At 37.3% G+C, this 22,535-nt stretch overlaps 1 protein-coding gene across 3 annotated transcripts in view; it reads right to left on the bottom strand.

Annotated features, from left to right (window-relative positions):
- LOC149048997 (NLR family CARD domain-containing protein 4-like) overlaps positions 1–22,535 on the bottom strand; it is a 40,736-nt gene that overhangs the window by 8,098 nt on the left and 10,103 nt on the right. For 2 of the 3 annotated variants that reach the window (XM_089201412.1, XM_089201413.1), the window contains exon 8: positions 19,080–22,006. The exons of the other annotated variant lie outside the window; for it this stretch is intronic. In XM_089201412.1, coding sequence (XP_089057538.1) covers positions 19,107–22,006 — 2,900 coding nt within the window. In that variant the 3' untranslated portion in view covers positions 19,080–19,106. Of the gene's footprint in view, positions 1–19,079; positions 22,007–22,535 lie in introns of those variants that run through there. 3 annotated transcript variants of the gene reach the window in all.

Below are 22,535 nucleotides of genomic sequence, written 5' to 3'. Positions count from 1 at the left end.
AAATCTTAAAAATATATATTGATTTGTTCTGTGGCAAGTGAAATTATTATTAAGACAAACATTAGGGAAAACCTTAAATATTGTAGTAACCATGAGTTTCTAAAGCTTAAATTCGAACATTAGCCCTTCGTTGGACCGATTGGGTTGTGTGTGGTTAATAAAATGGGGGTTGGGCTAAAAGGAGGGGAGGGGTAAGGCGGGAGATTCTAGGTGTCTTATGAGTATGTTGCAGCTGAGCCCTCCCTCTCTTGCTAATGTAATAACTTTTTGCAGATTTTTTCAGACCATTCCCTATTTTCATTGTTAAACGCCGTTAATCTTGCTTCCACAATTTCGAGATGACGCCCGACTGTCTTCCATTTTTCGAGTTTCTGCGAAAGCCTCTCTAAATCTTCGTCGCTGGTAACTCCTTGCAGCGAAGTATCAAGAGGAGAGGATAGCGAGTAGTACGTATTGCATCTATTCATGCCATTTTGCTGGATCCACGCATTTTTATTTTACAAAGGCAGGGGGAAGGAAGATGGGGTTGGAGGGGTGGGGGTTAACGGGCACGCCCATAGACATGTCCTCATTTTACCTATTTTCTTTGGAGTCAAGGCGTCACTCGGAGACGACTCTTCATTACGGCGTTTCACCTTTGGCGGAGGCAAATGTTTAGTAGAACCACCTGCATGATAACAAATGTGAAAAGATAATTAGACCAGAATATATTATTTGAGCCAACAGATTTATTGTAGCAATGGAGCTTTTTCCTTTCCTAATAAAACGTCTCCTGATGAACTTGTTTCAAGGCCAATTCGTGCACTGCATTATGCAACCCTACTTTGCAACATTTTACACAAAAATATACACGCCCACATACGCGACCAGAAGATTTCTTGTTCTTTTTTTCTTTTGTTCTTTTTTTTTCCAGCCAGTAAGAAAAATTGTCATCGCCACGTAAACGGATTTGGTGACCTACCATTTATATCTCTACTTTGCGATCGAGCGAAAAGCTCTAAAAACCTCTTTTCCATACAATAAGCAGCTTGGGTAAGGCCACTCTAAAATCTTCGTCACTAGGAACTCCTTGCTTGACAACAAAAATAAAGACATCACAGCAAAGCATCAAGATGAGGGGATAGCGAGTAGTACGTATTACATCTATTCATGTCATTTGCTGGATCTACACATATTTATTTTACAAAGGCAGGGGAAAGGAAGATGGGGTTGGGGGAGGGGGTCACCGGGCACACCCATAGATATGTCCTCATTTTACCTGCAAAACGAGTTTTTCCTTCCTTTGGAGTTAGAGCGTCCTTCGGAGACGACTCTTCCTCATGGCGTTTCACCTCTGGCCGAGGCAAATGTTTAGTAGAACCCCCTGCGTGTTAACAGATGTAAAAATAAAAAAAATTAGACCAGATTTTTCGAGCCAACAGATTCATAGTAGCAATGGAGCTATTTCCTTTTCTCATGAAACGTCTCCTGAGGAATTTGGTTTCGAGGCCACTTCGTGCCATTGCATTATGCATCCTACTGTGCATCATGTTACACGAAATATGCACGCCCATATACGCGAACGGAAGATTTCTTGCTCTTTTTTTGTTACCAGGAACAAAAATTGTCATCGCCACGTAAACCGATGTGGTGACCTACTATTTATATCTCTTGTTTGCAATCGACCGAGAAGCTTGAAAAAGATATTTTCCTTACAATAAACAACTTGGGGAAAAAAGAGAGACATTCACTAACACGAAAACTTGCAAAGGCACTTGTGGCACATGCACACTTGTATCGCATTCTTCACAAATATTTTTAAAAAAACTAATTGGGACAGATTTTTTTGGTCAAAAGATAAGCTTTACACAGCCTTGGCGATTTTCCTTTTTTGCTTAAAAGTTTTAAGGTTTTTCCCTCGTTTAAGGCCATTTTGTGCGATTACATTACGCATCCTTGCATGTTATACATATCGTTTTACACGTGATAGGGAGGCCCACATACACAAACTGAATTTTTCTTTTCTTTAGTCTGGTTACCTATCATATACTTGCCTTTTTAAAATTAGAGCAAAATACTTGGAAAAAATTATCCTTTCTGTAAAATAAACAGCCAGTGTAGAAAGACAGCGTCGTTAAAAAAAGAAGTTTTTTTTCTTGTATCTTTGTATTCTAGTAGGTGGGCAAGTTGCTTTCTAGCAAACTGATATTGACTTAGCTATTCATCGATCATTGGAGACCAAAGCCTAAAAAGCAGGAGGAAATACTGGCAACCTTACGCTTTCAGTTGGCAGTCAAGTAGGGAGTGAGGCAGGAGTTTTTAGGTGTATTATTGGGGGGTTGGTGGTCTTCTTCTCAGAGGGAAAATGCTATCAAAAGCTTAAAAGAATCCCAAACATTAGCAGAGTCGGTGAAATTGCTGACAAACATGTAACCTTTCTGATCCAAGAGCTGTTCTGATTGGTCAGTGCATGATCATGGGTCATTAATCATGTTTTTAATTTAGTTTTGGTAGTTCGATTCCAGCACATTTATAAAACACAAAACTAAACAGCATACAAGACTAGCTAGTGACTGCGAGCAAATATAGTGCAGGCCTAAAAAAGATAAAAGTTGATCTGTTTACCTTTGTAATGTGGCCAATCTTCAAAAATACTGCACTGGTTTAGAATGCTGACAACAAGAGAAGCTGCTGTTACACTTGCAAATGTTTGCCAGTTTTCTTTTCCTTCAGTTCCATCTGCATATCCTGAAATACCCTTGACGACGACCCACTCCATTTTCAGTTCATGTGCTGCACTGAAAACTCCTGAGACATACAATAACAAGCTATTATGAATAAAACAACAAATTTGCTCCAAAATCTATTGATTTTAACCTCTTCCATTGTTACCATCTTGTTATCAAATATTTGTAAGGAACTAGACATATGTTTTGGAAAGTCACCTTACATATACTAGGTGCAAAGCTAGTCCATGTAGCATGAGCTTCTCCCAGGTCCCGTACCATTCAGTCACTAAGACTGTACTCTTACTCCCTCCACATGTATATGAAAAACTGGTAAGTTCATCAGTAGCCATCTATACTCCTGGGTATACAGACACACACTGAGGGTAAAGCCAAGACTACAACACAATCACTTTAGCCCAGGGCTTGAACCCAGATCTCTTGATCTGAAGTTCAGTATGTTCACACAGTCAAGCCAGTGCATCTCTTGACACTGGTAGGAAAACTTACCAACCACAACCGATATCATATAAGTATCAATTTTCTCTCCCAGGATACAAATATATCCAAATATCTCTTTGAGTAGATTTTACAGTAACAGTTACTTCAAAGGAAAAAGAGATCTTACCCTCTCCTTCTGTCTCAATTGCAATTGCTCCAGGAAATGACTTCACTAGTTCATCTCATCGCCACTCAGCTTGTACGAGCTCACAACCACTCAAAACCTCACCACAGTGGACTTCAACTTTCCTTCCTTTAGGATTTTCTAGGGGTGGATTCCAACCATAAGCTGCATATTGAATGAGAGCAGCAATGTCCCTGCTTACAGGAGTTGTTAAACCACAAAATTTCTTTCCATCCTTTGTAATTTTCTGATAGGAATAGGTTGTGAGCTTTTCTGAAACAACCACATCCCCCAGCTTTGTTGATTCCTGATTCATACCACTACAGTGGCCCACAGTAAAGACAGCTTTTGCCCTCAGCTGAGTGACAGCATTCTTTACAACAGTCAAAGCACCACCAGGAATTTTAGAGCCCTCTGAGCATTTCATCAAAGCAACATTCAGTTTAACATCTTGATCTTCACCAATGCTTCCAAAGTATACAGGACCAAGCCCTTTGAAATAGCTTCTAAATGGATCATTAATGTAATAGTAGCAACTTAAAAACTCACAGTCCTTCACTGTTAACAACAGAATGTCAATTGGGAGTTGAACATCCTTCCAATGTTTAAAATTCTGGGTTAGTTCACTTATATCTGGAAGACTAATACTGATCTTTGGTGGGTCACCATAAATGTTCTTTGAACTGTTCTGGTCAGTTCTCACAGTTACTGACATTGCCAATCAGCTTCTGAAAATAAAAGCAATACAGAAACATATAAAATTAATTTGATGGAATTCACCATATTTAAGCTTGGACACAATAACTAGCCTCAAGTCCTGCCCATTTAATCAATGTTTAATTGATGCAACTGTAGAAGTTAAGGTTAATTTATTTCAGAACAGAATTTTATTAAGGACAATCTGCTTCACTGCAGAAATCTACAAAGACAATCATTTTAAAATCATCAGTCATAATAACTGAAAAATACAAAATCAATCACAATGGGTGTCAAAGCCAATATAGATTTGTGTATTTATATGACCTTGTACCATATAAATGTAAAATCCCTGGAAGATATGAATATTCACATATCTGGTGGCAAACATCAAAGAAAACTGGACACATCTCCAGTTTGTACAACTAAGCTGTACTCAGATCAAAATAATGATAAAGAATATCAACCTACAGGTCTTGTAAGGTCTTGTCTCAAGCCTGATGCTCAGAGGTTGCATAAAATTTATTTTTAAGTTTAAGATCCTTTTCTTAAAGGCAGCCAGTTATATGTTTCACACTTTTTGAAACAATATATTCTTATCAAAGCACTAAGTGATAATTTAAAATTTTTTTTAATGTGTTTGGATGGTGGCACTGATTTATTTACCATGAGCAACAATTAGGAAACAGAATAGTGTGTAGCACAATTCCAGCTTGAGTGTTGAACACTGTGATGGTCCTTAACCATCATTAACTGATGGTTAAGTAACTGATTCATTTTTGATAAGTGACAAAGGAGAGGGCAGTGTGTGTAGCTTTAACCATTTCTGCCACCCAAGCATATGATGGTCTTTAATTAGCCACTGATACTAATTTATTTTTGATTAATGAAAAGTAAACAGTATAGTGTGTGTAGAATTATTCCCACAGCCTATGCATATGACAGTCTTTAATCAGCAAGTCATTACACCTGTTCAAATCAATCTGAAAGGTAATCAGGTGGAGGATTGGACCTTTTTGAAAGAGAGAACTTGAAAAAAAGTTTAACAAATAATTCTCAGAACAGTGCTGTGAGAAAGGAAACCTACCAAAAAGCTAAAAATTTACTAGTTGGGAATCACATGGAACCCAACAGTTTCCATTGTTGAGCACTGCTTATTTCAGTGTCAACCATGAAGATGGGAAAATTGACACCAAAAACAGGCAACAAAAATTGGCATCTGGTTGCTTAATGTGTATTAAACGATGAACTGATCTTCTGCATATTGGTAACAGGAATAAAGAGCTGTGAAGTCAGGAAGTGAATCAAAGCATTAACACTTGATGAGGCAACTGATAGAACCAGAGCTGGAAAAATATACAGCATTGAGCTGAGGGACATAGGGAACTGTAGAAACACCTTAAGTGCAGTCCAGAATGGAAAAAAGAAATCTGACACTATGCAAAAGATACCAATGCTGAGACTGTGGAAATCCCGTGAAACAATGCACATCAATTTCCTGCCTATGGAAAAAATGTAGCAAGTGTTGCAAAAAGAATTATTTGTTACAATATGCACAGCCCTTGTCAGTATTGGAGGAGATAAGATAACAAGGGAAATTTTTAACAAGGAACTGTGTCAAAGAAATCTGCCAGGACTTTCAATAAAGTTAACCACTCCAAATCAGATGATGAGCTATATATATATCCCATATACTCAGGAACAGACAGTGATCATACCTAACACCTGGTGGACCCTCAGCTAGGCGAAGGTGAGAGCTGTGAGTGGCCTGCAAAATTATGCAGATTGTAGCTCAGAGGCCAACTGACTAATTATGGAAGATTATAAAAAGCATTAAAAACAGATCAAGCCTAGAGAACATCCGAGCTATCTTAAAACCCACCAGTAAACTTTGCTCCATGCATGTATGTTTAAGTTTTAGTGTGAAATTAGCATCACTTAATGGGTTCAAAATTGTGAAAAATCAGCCATAAATTGCTCTGAAATAAAAGAATGAAGTTCTGTTTACTATAGTAGTAAGGCTACTTCTAGCTTTTTTTAATGGCTTGGTAATACAAAAGAGTGCTACAAAAACAGCTACCTCAATCAAGTCAGCAGGAGATTGAAATGGTTTACTTGAGCATAATATTATCGATCATAATATATTAAAGTTAATAAAACACCTACATTGCTTATTTGTTGTGATTGTTGAGAATGATTAGCATTGAAAATCAGTTTAAATCTGAACCATTTCATCATCAACAATGAGTAGGTATAAATTTTGACCTAGGGATTAATCCCTATGTTCCTCATCACTTATTTCTTCTTTACCCTGTGGCAATTCCAGAAATCTTTGTGCGAACACAACTATCTGATTACTGGCAACTCTTTCGTTGGCCACCTCAAAATAAGTGGAACAAAATCCAAGTACATGTAAGCTTAGTTTTGTTTTGACTCTGTAAATTGTCTGTGATGTACTTATATTCCTGAACATTCTTACCTTACTATGCTGTGTCATGCTAATTCTTGTTTACATATAAAATTGAATATGATGTTATCATACAAAAAGTTGAGAATGTTAACCATCATACTGGTGTACAATGTATCCTTACACATGTACATGTATTGGAGCTCAAATCAAGTAGTTGTGGTTATCAGTTGATGCACTCTGTTGCAGACTACTGAAGCTCTATTGCCAGCAGAAGGTCTATTTATTATCATCAGTGTCATCATCATTATTATTATTATTATCATTATTATTATTTTTATTTTTATTTTTTTATACATAAATTTATATCTAGATATCAATTATACATACAAGATAAACACTCACTTTTCAAGTTGCTTCTCCTGTGAGAATTGGTAGCAGTACTGTAGTTAAATTAAACTCTCAGGTACTTGCTGTTGCTGGATTGAATCAATAATACCATCCACCAGATAAACCACTGACCCAGTAGATTGTGTGGCAGATTGTGTTCCCAACAATCTACTGGGTAGTGATTAATCTGGCAGACAGCAAAAAATTCAACCAGCTGTTGGAAAAATAACTGCTCTCTGAGAAAATCACTGTAAGTTGTCGTTGTTCAGTCTGTCAAGTATCAGAACTTGAAAATGGAAATGGATGGAAACTTGGAATGGAACTTAACCAGAATTCAGAATATTCTGGAGCTCAGCTGCAAGGAGGTAAAACACATATAGATCAATTATTATTATTTATCCAATAAACTGAATTATACGTGCATTTTGATGGGTTCTGACATCAAAATGTGGTAAGTACATCTGTAGCACACTAGACTGCACCTCACTTGTCACTTTTTTGTTCTTTGCACATTTTGATGTGAACTATGATCTATTAATAAACAGACACACAACAACACAAAATCTATTTATCAAATAGAATAAGCATTCATTTTACAACTGAATTGGTATACATCATTAAAAAATTACAAGTAAGTTGTTCAGACATTTAGTTTTAAAAATATGTAACATTTGTCTTTGCTCCTGAACACCTGAATGTGTAATTAAAACAGGATCTCATCTCTGAGTCAAATGTCAAAAACAAGAAATGTTTAGAGGAACAAAAGCCCTATAGCAACAATGAAAAAATGTTTCTGTACATGATGAAAATGGTGAAGTAGATGATTTGCATCACCTGTTTATAAAGTTCATAATTTAGTTATTTCATGAATATCTCCCAAGATCTGATTGATAATTCTGTTCTCTTGCTGCTACACATTTCCTTGTAAACTGGTTATGAGAATTTGATGTTCAATCAAGATAATATCTTGTACCTGATAAGTTTGAGTAATCTCATTACCTGTTCACTGGATAACATATCAACACTATAGGGAGAAGTTACATGTTTATCACTTCTGGGAGTGAAAGGGATATTAATGTTTAACCAGGGCACTCACAACATAGTGATTCTCAGAGAGGCTTGTTTACAAAAGTTAAAAGCAACCACATATACTTTAAAAATGCATACAACGACAAAACATCACAAACAAAATTCCAAAGAAAAACAAGCATAAATATTAAGCTCATAACAACAAGGTGTGAGATTGACCTCGCTGCCAATGAAAGTTGACTGTATGAGACTAGAATGTTAATATTAGTAATGTTAGCAGGAATCTATTTTGGGTTTTCTCAGTATACTTCATGCAAACCAGCATTCAGGAATACAGAAATAAATCCATAATTTTTCCCTTTAACCTCCAACACTGGTTTTCAGTGAAGTTTCAAGGTCTTTGAAACTTTTTTTGTATTGCAATTGAAGAGAATATTATTTTTTTTGGAATCATTGAGACTTAGCAACCAAATCATTGCTTCAAATGGTGACAGAATCCAATTGTTTAATCAACACTTGGCACCCGAGTAAAGAAGTTGCCCTGAGTTAGCAATGAAATAAAAACAGAAGAAAGAGAGCATTTCAAAGTAGCTTAGATTTGAAACAAGAAGCTAAGTAGGCATTGGAAATAATACAACTGTTCACTACTAAACTTTGAAAAACTATCAAGTCCAAAAGTACAATCAAAATCATAAAAGAAGTAAATTAAAATAAAATAAACACCTTACAGAGGTAAGAAACTAATTGGAGTGATTTAGTCACAAATGAGGCTCCCATGCATTTGATGTAGAATATGATCAAGAAATTTTAACACAAAATTGAGCAAAGCAAAGCTGTTTGAAGTGAAGCCATTGAGAGTTAATTACTGAACTTCAGGTAGAATTATCTCACCATTAGAAGATTCAAACTTAGTATATACTCTGCAGTGTCATAGCGGTGATATTTGAAAAGTTATTACGGCAGCAAAAAGTAACAAGATATAGAACTATTGTCAAAATGGCAAATTTAATACATCAAAATTAACTTCAAGGTAGAGATGATTCAATTAAAGTCAATTTCAAGTGAGTGACAGTTAAGAATTCAACAACTGTTGGGAAAGGAAGTGGGGCAAAGTCGTGATCATAAATACTTGTTGCATTAAAACAACTCTAAGGATATCGATTCCAGAATTATGATTTACAGTGTACAACGTTTGAATGAGGTGTAAGTAACGTTTCATAACGGGTGTCTTGGCTTTAAAATTTCGGTTCACTAATATAACGACTATTTTTCCGAGCTGAGATGCTTTTAAATGTGGTAAATTTAGCTTTAATTTGCAAACTGATGTCGATTAAACGATACCCATTACTTTTAAAGTGATGTACTCTTTGCAAGCAGTTACCGATGAATTCGAAGTTGATCGATTTTAAAGGAACAGTCTCAGATCATTCAAATAAAACAATCGAACAACCAAACAACAGAGAGATACTGGAAAAACAAAGAATTTATACGCACAGCTCCATATAAATAAACAGGGAAATGATGACACAGGCAACTTTCATTTTCATGATGAAGCATTGAAGATTGCTGATCTTATATTTACATAAACAACTATTTCAAATATCAATCTACAAAACTCGTTTAAGTAGCTCTGAACCGTGCAATATTACATTTTCTCAAGCGAAAACGGGTAAGATATCTTGGACATCTAGTAAAACCCATCTAATAAATGCATTCTCCCTTACGTTGGCAGAGTACAGTCAACCCTTACCTCTGTTTCATCTTTACTCGACGATGGCACATGCTCGTGTTTAACGAAAGTGAGCCACAGCTGTTGTACAACTTCAACTCGGTTAGGTGAAATTTACATAACGAACTGTTTTACAGGGTCAGAGCCGGGCTGAAAGGAGGAAACACAAGGATTCTTTCGCTAAAATGTTAACTTGACTCAATCAGGCAGTCACAAGGGAACTCTGCATTCCACGGCCACTCAAGCTTGCCAGTCACGTGATAAGCCGCAAGCCGGAAGTGCTGAATATTTCTAAAATATGTCTCATTGTTATTGATCACCCCTTGTAGTAGAAATAGTTTGGCTCAACCTATTATAGATGACCTTTATGCCACAAAAAGAAAGAGAAATGTTCAGTGAAATACTGGAGTAAAAACATTCTGTGCCTCTTTGAGGACATGTTGAATGTTGCGTGACAAATGATGGTGCTGAGTCACGGAACTTGTGTCTAGCGAACTCAACTTCACTGACAAATTTTATGAGCACACAAGGTAGGAAACGAGTGAAATTCTTTCAAGTTATTTCCGTTTTGGCAATCATCAAGATCTGCCCACTGTACCAGAGATGAGGTTCACCTCCGCATGCTGTTGTAGTACATGTATCTCAGATCAGTTAGTATATAAAACATGCATAAACGTCTGGACTATTCTATTGGTTAAAACGTATCAAGCGGGGCTACCTTACGGTAAGAGAACGAAAATTATTCAAGCAACACGATTATAATTACAGACTGAACTGGATAACACGAAGTCTTATTACCAATTAATCCGAAAAATTGCAATTTCCAAAACAAAACTACTTCTGCTCTCTAAAATATTGTCATTGTGATTGGAACCAAGGTTGTGATTGGTTGATTTAAACTACAACTTTGAATGTGATTAATAATGACCTTAGATATATGAAATTCATATATTTGCACTGAAGTGAAGAAACGAATTTAAGAGATCCTCACAGCTAAGAGCACTACTGAAACGAGTAGTTGAAAATAGGACCTGAAAAAAAAAAATTCAGATTCGTACGGGACTTGAACCCATGACCTCTGCGATTCCGGTGCAGCGCTCTACCAACTGAGATTTTAATAATATGTTGGGTCTAAATATGATCCAAGTGATGAATAATGATTTTAGATATATGAAATTCATATATTTGCACTGCGGTGAAGAAACGAATTTGAGAGATCCTCGCAGCTAAGAGCAATGCTGAAACGAGTAGTTGAAAATAGGACCTGAAAAAAAATTGATTCAATTGATTTGAACTACAGCTTTGAATGTGGTTAGCTTCTTGAACTGTCCGATAACAAACTGTCTGATAACAGCTCGTTTAGAGAATTAGTGGAAAACAGGAGTTTTTGAAACCAATCATAATCAAGGGGATTGTGGTTTTTATGATTACAGTGAATAAAAACGCGTTCAGAGAATAAGGGCCTTTCCATTTGCTAGTAAAATGTAATCGCGTGAGTTCTCTTCGCCTTGTACAACGACACACTTCAATGGTCACAGCATATGGAAACCTTAAAAATGTCCCTTGCAGTCAAGCAACTTCTCCCTGGGAGCCATCTATGTTACAGAATTTTCATCCAAAAAGGACAAGTTTTGCATTGATTTTATTGGTAAATCATTAGCTTATTTGTTAATTATAACCTTCCTTTGGGTCTTAAGCACTTTCTGCGACGGAACGAGATTGAAAAATACCGATTTCACTCGTTCTTTCATTTGACTACGGATCACAAAATTAGATAGAGGACTATAATCGTAACTCCACCAAGAAAGAAGGATGTTGTCTTAAATTTAAATCAAAGCTGGCCGATAAACGATAAAAATTCTTATTCGAAAAGATTTCAACACTTAGTCTGTGGAGCGGACAAAGATACTTGTATCTCGCTATTACTTTGTCAAGTCTATTTATAGACTACTAGGTAAGTGGCTGACTCTTCTTATCACCGATTGCTATTTCAACTTACCCTTTACTCGAAGTTATGGAGCAACTTATCTCATCCAACATGTATTAAAGATGGCTGCGCAAATCAAAGTTCCCTTGAGAAATAAAGTCATAGTCCAAGTAATGAAAAGATTAGTTTCTACAGAATAAATGGGCGGAAATCGGTGGCCTTTCTTGTATCGTACCGGATTGAATCCAAGGAGCAAATGGACAGTAAAACTCATACATATGCTCACACAAATTTGAGAGGAAGAGTCACGTTTTTCTGCTCCCTTTTTTCGTCTCGCGTTTATAATCACTGACTCTTCACGATATGAGAAATTAATTAAAGCGCTTGCAACTTGGTATAAAACGCAAACTTAAGGTGCAGACCCAGCACACTGCAATAATAAAGGAAGCGCAACCCAACAAAATTTACACTTAACAGTTTCTCTATTTAAATACTGATGTACATATTTTCGTTACTTGTCACGCATTATTTTCAGAGGAAGTTGACAGAAGTCTCTGTATTTCACCAATAAATTTACCATTGTTTCACGAAATTTGCAAAAACAGCTAAAAAAGATTGGTGTGAACTAAAGCATTAAGCGAATTACGCATCATATTTGAAATACTGACGACGTAAACCCCTGCCTTTTAACATTCAATGGTTTTTGGCAAACCATGAAAATGTGATGTAACTTGACAATACTGAAACGCTAGAAAAAGCATGTACACTCGCTAACGCTTCCAAAGTGAAAATTTACAAGAGGATTCCTTCAACGAGTATGTAAGGAAGGACAAACGAATCATGTGACACCTCCAATGAGGACATCATCAAACTTCCCGTTCAGTATGTCTGTGCTTATCCTCAACTGGGGGGACCTTGATGACAATGGGGTGGGGGGAGGAGGACTAGTGGTAAGATTTTTGGACAAGCCTTTACATTAACAATACAGCGGACGAGTTCATTCATTGTCTCGTGTTTTGAAAATATCACTACTCTGTTTCTGAATTTGTTGCGATCTCTCTTCATTATTCAGCAAAAAAGAAAACCATATCTTCTGTTTCGTTTAATAAATAGGCGTTGCCTCGTGTTGACAGATTTATTCGATGACAAGAATCGTGATTGACATTAATTCAATAGATTGATTTAAAAGCGTTAGATTATTATGTTTAAGTCAGTTTTTTAGCAGAATCGAAGTGAGAAAGAAGTTATTTTGTTATCGTTTTTCTGTCTCTAAATCCGCTTACCTGGAGAATCTGCTAACCCGTAAAGTGAGACTGTTGTAACGACCCGCCACAGAAGTAAGTTTATATTGAAGTTTTTGTATCTAGTTACAAGATAAAGACTTGATTTGCGTTTGTTCTAATTGCGAATTATAAATGTATTTCTTTTAGATCGAATAATTATTAAAGCTTGGCTTAATATTATACGGTTTGTGGTGGTCACTTGATCTAATCAGTTCCGAGTAAGGAAACATCTTCAAAAAACGTACTCCTCTTCCACACTGTTTTTATTTGCAAAATGCACTGAGCTACACAATGATTCCTGCAGAGGACATCATGGACTTACTAAAGCTTTGCCTAACGTCAACTTACTTTCATTACAACGGTAAACACTACAAACAGTTACACGGTACAGCTAGGGAGTCTCCAGTTTCTGTTGTGGTAGCAGAAATTGTGATGCAAAACATCGAGAAACGCGGTCTTTAGACTTGCCGACAAACGATACCGCTTTGGTTCTATTCCAATGTAATTTTGTGATGTGTCAAATTAGATTCTTTATTCCTTAATTTCTTTGTTATTAAAATATTGCCTCATAATAACTTTCACCTTCAAATGCCTTAAAATATATCTTTAGTTTAAATCACGCTAGTAAGAATATATCCCATTGGGTTTTTTCGGTGAAAGATTGTACAGTATTTTTATTAGAAATTCACTCTGAGTGACTGAGAAATTTGATGATTTTAGCCCAGAGGTGAACAAGAGTAGATGCCATATTATTTTTCATCATGACTCTCCTATAACTGTCTGACCTGAACTTTTTCCTGTCTGGTAATTAGATGGAAATGCTGCAGGCAAAACAGGAGCAAGAAAAAAAGAGACTCCGTGAACAGATGGAAGCTGAAGCAGCGGTCCAACGGCAACAAATGGAGAACATGGTAAAGGCGAGAATGATGGAGGTTGAAAAACACAGACGAAATTTCATGCAAGAAAACCAAGTACTCAGCCAACGACTTGCACAAATGCAAAAATCAAATGAAGGCATGGAGAAGACAGTGGAGAGCTTGAGATAACAGCTGCTACTCAATCAGAGCCGACAACGGCAAGTTCAAAAGCCGGGATTCTTTGATAGAGCGCTGCAAATGATACCAGTATTGGGCGGGGTTGCTAACACCTTATCAAAGTGTAGCGTTATGTAAAGCCTCTAAAGTTATCCCTTATCATGAACACTGGTTCAATTTTTAAGTAGTGGCATTATATCAGCTTCCAGTTAATTATAATTTGCAACGAGTTAACAACCTTAAGGTTATGTAACACGTTTTCCGCCAATGGATATGATGGTGATTTTATATATGAAGTGAAAATTGTGCGTTCTCCGTGATACCAATTGGACTGCAAAACAACTTGAATGTGATCTAAAATAAAATAATTTGAAAAAACAAACCAATCTGCTCTTCTGATTATTTAATAGCTGGCGCAAGCAAAATCCCCTTTCGGGAGAATTAAGCCCGAAACCTACCTAACCATCGTAAGCTGTGTACGAGAAATATCAATAAATGTTTGGGATATCAAGCTTGCTTTGGTGCGCTCTTGCGGAAGAGAAATGGGGGAGGAAGGGGACAAACGACAAAAATAGAGACTGCTTGCAATGATTTCTGTCTTTTTTTCCACCTTTTGTGTTTTTCTCGTCGCCAGGTTTAGCACTTGATAGAATTAAATCATAGCAGTAAAAAGGAGAGGATGTTTAGATGTCTTTTAATGCCTGCCGATTGAATGAAACAACTTAAGGACCGACGGTAGTTAAAGGAAAAAAACAAACATGCAAACAAAAACAAATCATCAAAAACAATATTAAAAATGGTCGCTCGGTGGGACACGAAAAGGCATTATTGTTACACAAGTTAGGCCGACAGATTCTGCGATAAATTATCGAGGAAAAAAAGCAAATCAGAACCAAGAAAATTAACCAGTTTTTCCTCTCATACAGGGGCTCCCTATATCGAACTAAAGACTACATACTAGTCACTTGTATTCAAACTCTGCACACAAATATCATTCTATGCGTGGTGCGTTGAGCTGTAAAAGAACTATTTCAATGGGTGTGCTTTAGGATCCAGGCAACAGGGATAGAGGTCGCATCTAGGGTCTTTTTCAACCACTCATGCCATCTATAACTACAAAGAGACAAGGATATTTCACAAAAATCCTTTTAATAAATCAATAAAAGTGAGGCTAAAAAACCACCACGACAAACTAAAGGTCTAAATTATGAGCAGAAAAATGGTTCAGCACGTGCGTTTTAAAACTCAGTTCATTTCTCAGCAGTCCCCTGCAAAACAACAACGTGAGATCACTAAAATTTGCATGATCTGAGAAGGGAAATACCGACGGTTAATTATCTAAGTTTCCAATTTGAACTCGACGCTGCTCTCATACGTTATGCTGAAATATAGGTGTAGGGCCGTAAGAGACAGTAAGCACGTTCAGAAATTTGCGAAATTCTAAATAAACAATAGTCGCCATTTGGCGCGAATATATGCACGTTGTTTTTCGTATCTTTTGCTGTTCGGAAATTATCCGTTCCGAGATGCGAAAAGTTTCCGAGAGTGAAGCTCGAGGAAAAGTGAGAACTTTGAGCAACAGATAATATCTAAGGACAAATATACGAAAATATTCTTGCGCCAAATGGAGGCTATTGTGTTTATCTTCCTTGAATTATTTTTGCAACGCGCGGGGAAAGTGTTTACGAACAGTTCACCGTTTATTACGTAAGATGTTCACTTTTCAGTGTTCGCTGGTACAACTGTATGAACACAAAAACATGTCCTTTCTTCTGTAACAACCAACGGCCAACAAAAACCCTAATGGACGAAAAGTTTGAAAATCGGGGAATATCAGGTAGGGTTTATTCAAGGATATTCTGCAGTTTTGAGCTAGTGGATATTCGGTCACACGATGCATTTAAACCAATCCCGCACGCGACCAAAAATATTTGATGGGATATATTATGAAATATCATTCTTCTTACTGCTCGCTAAATCAGTTGGCATGGAACCTTTTCTTTCGTGCGTTCAGTCAGCATCATCATTATCATCTTCTCATCATCGACATCATAGCTATCTTCCTCTTCGTCGTCATCATCATCATTATCATCATCGTCGTCGTCGTCACCATCTTGTTCTCTTCTAAACCTTATTCCTCCTTTTTTCAGCTCAGCTTTTGTAAGACGTCGATTGATCCACCTTCCACCTACTATATCAGTTTCCTAACACAGGACAAAAAAAGGACACAACATCAACCACAGCACCAATTATGTGAAACTCTCAACTTGCATTTTCACACCAGATAAATATTTAAAGCACCTTGAAACTCCCCACGTATATCGGAATATTAAGTTTCCTTCGCTTGGAAAAATACACCTGTTTCATTAATTCTATGCAACACTCAAATTACATTTTAGCACACAAGATAAATATTCGTCGCATTCAAATACATTTGTCCATAGAGCGAGCAGTGAAAGAGAACATTCTATTTTGAATTCAAATATCTACAAGTGACTACAAGACTTTATTTTACAGCAAGGAAAAAGATCTCAGTTTCAAATAACAAATAACAATGGTCCCTGACGATTAAAATGAGATGAAGGTTTACAAACACATAAACTACAATAAATATTAATTTTTTTTAATGGGACGAAAACTGTCTAATATGTGAATGAAAGTGATCCTCGAGGATCACTTTCATTCACGTCTTTATCCGCAGGTCAAATATATGACTTTCATATATTCTTAACCACTGTCTAATATCTTCGAAACTATTTTTTGCATACAAATCATTCAAATCATTCAATAATTTTCTAACCTTGTACGACTACATGCAACGAGTTTTATTCCAGTTAACTTCTCCACCAACATAATTGTTACACGATTGTAAGTCAGACAACTCTAAATATTTCTTTTTGATGATTCGGTGTTCTCGCTTTAATGTTTTTCTTCACCTTCCTTGAAGCATCCTCTCAATGAAACCGTACTTTTCTGACAATACTGTTTCAATCATATACGAGACACTTAAAAAAAATAATGATGAAAAAACAAATTCAAAACAACTTAAATGTTCTCACTTGTGCCTCGCTGAACTAACGCCTCCTTAGCTATCCTCGTATTATTTCATGCTACAGTAGTTTCTAGTTTGCTTAGTTTTGAGATTGGAAGGAAGATGTACCATTTCCGTATTCCTAGAAGCAAAAAGGAACGCCCACACTCCACAGGAAAGACAAGACAGCAACGAGTCAAGAAGGCAGGTCCTTTATTCTGGTGATGGCGATGAGAATAAGAATTGTTTATGTTCAGGGATGTGACAAAAATATGGGAAGCTGCGTAAAGTGTACAAAGAATCAGCTCCACGGTGTGTGCCAAATTGAAGTTCAAAAATATATCACTTTTTAGGATTTACACTGACACGAGACCAAGCAGAGACAAACACATACGATAGTTAGTTAAGCAACTTCATCATCAACAATGTCGTTCTTTAATTTTTCTTCAAAAATGAGCTTATGTGACGCGGAAGACCGATGGGCCCTACAATCACCTGACAGGTACAAAATATGAGCAGTGTAGCCAACGAAGAAAACAAATCAACTGATAAATAAGAATAAGGAAACCATTTAAGAGCGAGTAAATTATAGCGCAGTGCCGAGTTTGACTAGTGGCCGCGTGTCACGGGTCGCGCCTATGAAGTTTAAGCTTTTAAAACGATTTGTTTTGCTTTTTCGTTTGTTTACTAGTAGGGCGCTTACGCATGACGCACAGCAATGCTTCATTCGTAAAGCACTAATTTTACTGGTTGCATAACATAACGTCTTTTCTAGATCTTTCAGCTGAATGAGATGTCAATGGAAACTGCGCCTCAAAAAGGCTTCTTCTCTCCACTAGTTTAATTAGTCTATGCAGGCGCTTTATTTTATTCAGGACGTGGTAATTTTGCTCTTATTTGGGTACAGAATGGAAACAACGAGCCGAAGCGCTCGTCAGTGGTGACCCTCTTAAACACTTTTACTTGATTTTTTTGTCTCTCCTTTTTCATCTTTCTTCCTTTTTTTATGCAATACGAGTACACAGTCTCCCCCTCCCTCCTCGGAAAAAAAATATATATACCCATCGAATTTCATGCCCGCCTGTCTTCTTTTTTCAATTGCTTCTCGCCATTTTCTCTTTTTTTCCTTATTACCAAACCTACTTTGCTCTTTATTTTATGTCGGTGAGGGTTTAGCCATATATTTTCGTTTAACGCACTTAAAGGGTTTTAGAGTGTAAGGTTTGAAATAGTCATTTTGACAAATTCACTTTTTATAAAGTTGTTCTTTAATTTTTCTAAAAAAAAATAAAAAAGGCTTCTATGACAAAGGCGACCAAGGGCTCTACGAGCATATGACGGAGTTACTCAACATGAGCAGTGCAGCTAAAGACAAAAAGAATCCAACTGATAAATAAGAAGAATGAAACCATTTAATTGCAAGTAAATTATAGCACCGTGTCAGTTTCTTTTTGGATGTTAATCATTTTACCTACAACTTTTGGTGAATTATTTCCTATCATCAGTACAAACCTTTAAAACGTAAATTTATGACAATAGAATCAACATGATTTTCGCTTTTCAAAACACGCATTTGGATTTAACACAAGAAAAAACCTTTTTCTTTCTATTTTGTTGGGTTAACGCTTCCTGCTAATAAAAGCGAGTAGATGCTGGTACAGATTGTAGGGAACAACGTCATCAAATCCAAAGCATGTATGGGTTCACACTAATTTCAGGTCACATAATCAAACCCAAATAAAAGCATCCCATAATAACAACACAAGCCTAAAAAATTCAAAAATTAACATTGCGCAAAGAAGTTTGGTCCGAGAAAAATTCTCACAATTCATCTTTTTTTCTCTCTCTTATGTAAGGCATAGCTACAGAATTTTCAGAATCAAACTCCCAAAGTTTTCAATTAGCTTTCAGTAATCAAGCATCCACTACACTGGAAACTACTGTCTGTAAATAATATCAAAGTTTTGAAAGCTAAATTTGTTTCTGTCTCAATTTAATCTTAAACAAATTTTTCTGTAAACCATAGTCAAAGAAGCATTACATGAACCATTAAAGTACTTAACATGGGCTGTTTACGGTCTCCACCATCCCCAACAATTGCTCCTGATGTCACAAAATAGAAATAGAAAATTTCGAAAACAGTGACTGTTCCTGATGCCTACATTCTTTCCCATGCAGACTACTCTGTTAAATTCTATCAAAAGCAACTTGCTGGAAACAATATCTAGTGCTATTCTGAGAAACGTCTAACTAAAGATTAGATACAACTGAGTGAAACAACAAAAAGACTCTTACATGGTAATCAGTGAACAAAGCGATGCCTCTCCCTTTTACTGCTGTACACAACTCTTCAGTCTCTGTCTTTGTCATCTGAACACCAAACAGAGGCAGGTACTTCAGCTTAGGAACACTGCTGAGATGCTGAACTAGGTCCCTGACTCCTCTGCCAAGTGGATTCCCCGCTAGAACAAGATCGCTCAGCTCTGGTACATCCTTAAGTGCACGAGCCAGTGCTGATGCTTCATCTTCACCCATATTTGTACTCGACAGGTTTAGCTTAGTCAGATTGGGTACACTGTTCAGGTTCTTGGCTAGTTCAATGATCCCGTGACCCAGTGCATTGAAAGTCATATTAAGATCGCTCAGCTCTGGTACATCCTTAAGTGCACGAGCCAGTGCTGATGCTTCATCTTCACCCATATTTGTCCCCCACAGGTCCAGCTCAGTCAGATTGGGTACACTGTTCAGGTTCTTGGCCAGTTCAATAATCCCGTGACCCAGTGCATTGATTGACATATTCAGTTTTTTTAACTTGTTTAAGTACTGTAATGAGGCAGCCAGTGCAGCACATTCCTTTTCTCCCATTAGTACATAATCTAACTCTAAAATAGTCAACCGTGGAGTGTGATGAAGATTCTTGGCCAAATGACTCACACCGCTGTGTAAGGGGTTCCCTGACAAGCTGAGCACATGCAAGTTTGGAGAGTGGTGCAGTGACTCAGCAATAAAAGCAGCACACTTTGCTGTTAGATTGATACCACAAAGTTTTAAACTGTGGAGATTGTCAGTAAAATTAATTCTGTGAATCGCGTTCTCAATCGAATTACCTTCCAAGGCATCTGTCACGCTCCTCCGTATAGCAATATCTCGAAGAGCTGTTAATAAAGGCAACAAGTTCTTCAACAGAACAAAATCCTCAACTGTTACCTTCGTTAACTCAACCTCTCTCACCAGTGACAAACAATGTTGTTGTGCCTGGTCAGATCTGTTCTCAGTCAGAGACAGTGCAACGTTATTGTCCTCATTCTCTCCCAGATTATCTACAGGTGGCTGAGAAGAACAAACTGGCGCTGATATCAGTTCAGGAAGAAGTTTAGAGCAAAAAACAGCATCTGTTATGCGATGTAGATAGATAAAGTTTTTTTTTTCGCTTTTTTTGAGGAAAAGGTTCGCATCGCGTAAATCGGCGTATTTTTTAAAATCCTTAACTTCTCCAGAGCACGCTAAAACGACCGCGTTCAAGTCAGACAATATGGATAGAATATCATCACAGTTACCCCCACGATCATCATATTTAGTTATATATTGAAAAAATAAATAGTTTGGAAAACTGGCGGTGCCTTTGAAGAAGTTTTTCTCAGCAGCAGTAGACACGTGTTTGTCATGAAGCATTACGACATGGTTAACACATGAGAGAAATGCAGAATACACAGCTAGTCTGTCTGACTCTGGACAACAGAACAAACAATCGACACAGAGTTCAATGAACTCATTTTGTGCTCTAGACAAATCTTCGACAGAAGGCGTCCTGGTGAAATTGTAATTTGTGAGACCTTCTTTCTTTCCGACATAGTGTAGATGATCAAAAACAATGCCGACAGCATCTGATGACAGCTCACAAACGAATTTGAGAACTTCGTCCATCTTCTTTGATTTTTCAAACGTATCCATTCCTGACAGGCAGGTGACAGTTTCATTCTTCTTAACCTTCACTTCTTGAACGATGAACCAGGCGGCGAGAAACTCCTGAACGGACTTGTGAAGAAAATACACGATCTTCTCACGGTTCAAAGCGGAAAGTTTGGAAACTTGAAAAAAACCGACATGAATAAGCTTCTCGAACAGATCACCTTTAGGAAATTTACTGAAATTAAAATGAAGGCAGTCCTCCAAAAGAGCATCAAAAGCAAGTTTTCCTATTTTGGAAAGTTCCTCTTGATATTCATCTATGCTTTTATCTGTTGCGACGTTGTCTGAGTCTTTAATAGCCATATGATCCAACAGAGTCTGGATAAATTCTACGTAAATTTCCGCACGAGATGTTGGTAATTGAGGTTTTTTCTTCTTCCACAGAAGACACAACATCAACAACAATAGCGGAATCTCTGCCATCTTCACGAGGTCATGCTTTCTTAGGTATTCAAGAAGCCCTTCAACATCCTCCTCATCAGGAAGAATCTTACTTGCGAACTGTTTCTTCTGTTCCCTGCTATCGAACCCGTTAAGTTCAAACTGAGCGTGACTTGGCACTCTAAGCTCATCCTCTTTCACTGGCCGCGTTGTGATCATTACACAACAGTCTCTCAGTTGACTGCCTCTCCAAATCTGATGAATTAGGGATGATTTTCCACCGCTGTATTCATCATATCCATCCAAAATGAGCAGCACTTTCTCCTGGTTCTGACGTACATATTCACACAAGTTATTGACTGCCATCGGGTTATCAGTAGACAACAGTTCCGCTGTTTTTAACATGGTACAGAGGTCCGAAATACCACAAACGTCTCGTAACCTGATTAACAGTAAAAGATTGAACTTTTCGAGGATCTTCTTTCTGCCATTTGTCCAATCCACAGCTACTTTTTGAGTGAAAGTAGACTTTCCTATTCCAGGTCTTCCATACACCAGAATTCGTCTACGGATGGGATGATCTTCGTCACCTTCAAACACTTCACTGCTGTCTCCCAGCTTTTTTTTCGTTGTCCCGTCAGGTTTCCTGTGGTCTTGTAAAAACGTTACTTGTATGTAAATTCTATCAATGTGTACCGTGTTGTCTGGGTCCCATGGTGTTATTTTCACTTGACACATGGTGTTGTAAAACGCCATCAACTGATTCCGGCACCATTCCCAAAATTCTGTTACAGATGAGTCTGTAGACAAAAAAAAAGTAGCTTGGTAAAAATTCTCTTTCTCCTACATCGAAAAGAAAATTACTCGAGAAGGGTTTTTAAGCAATAAGGAGAATATTTCTTTCTATCTGTAATTTGTAACTTTGACAACGTCACTCCATAATTCCAAAAGTAAATATTCACATTTTCACTATCTGATCACTACGGTGTTTTTTTTTTTTTTTTTTTTTTTTTTGGGGGGGGGGGGGGGGAGAGAGAAGGCGGAGGTTGGGGGGTTTGATTTGCACCTAATTCACGAGTACAGTCATCGATCCTCCCGCGAAGGAGAGAAGCGTGGGCTCATTTCACGAACATGATTTGTTCTGTGACAAGTGAAATTATTATTAAGACAAACATTAGGGAAAACCTCAAATATTGTAGTAACTATGAGTTTCTAAAGCTTAAATTCGAACATTAGCCCCTCGTTGGACCGATTGGGTTGTGTGTGGTTTATAAAATGGGGGTTGGGCTAAAAGGAGGGGAGGGGTAAGGCGGGAGATTCTAGGTGTCT

Source organism: Pocillopora damicornis, chromosome 3 (assembly GCF_964200805.1).
Source record: "Pocillopora damicornis chromosome 3, jaPocDami1.2, whole genome shotgun sequence".
NCBI lineage: Eukaryota > Metazoa > Cnidaria > Anthozoa > Scleractinia > Pocilloporidae > Pocillopora > Pocillopora damicornis.
The sequence above is the reverse complement of the archived record's forward strand: the minus strand, read 5'-3'. Positions and strand labels throughout refer to the sequence as shown.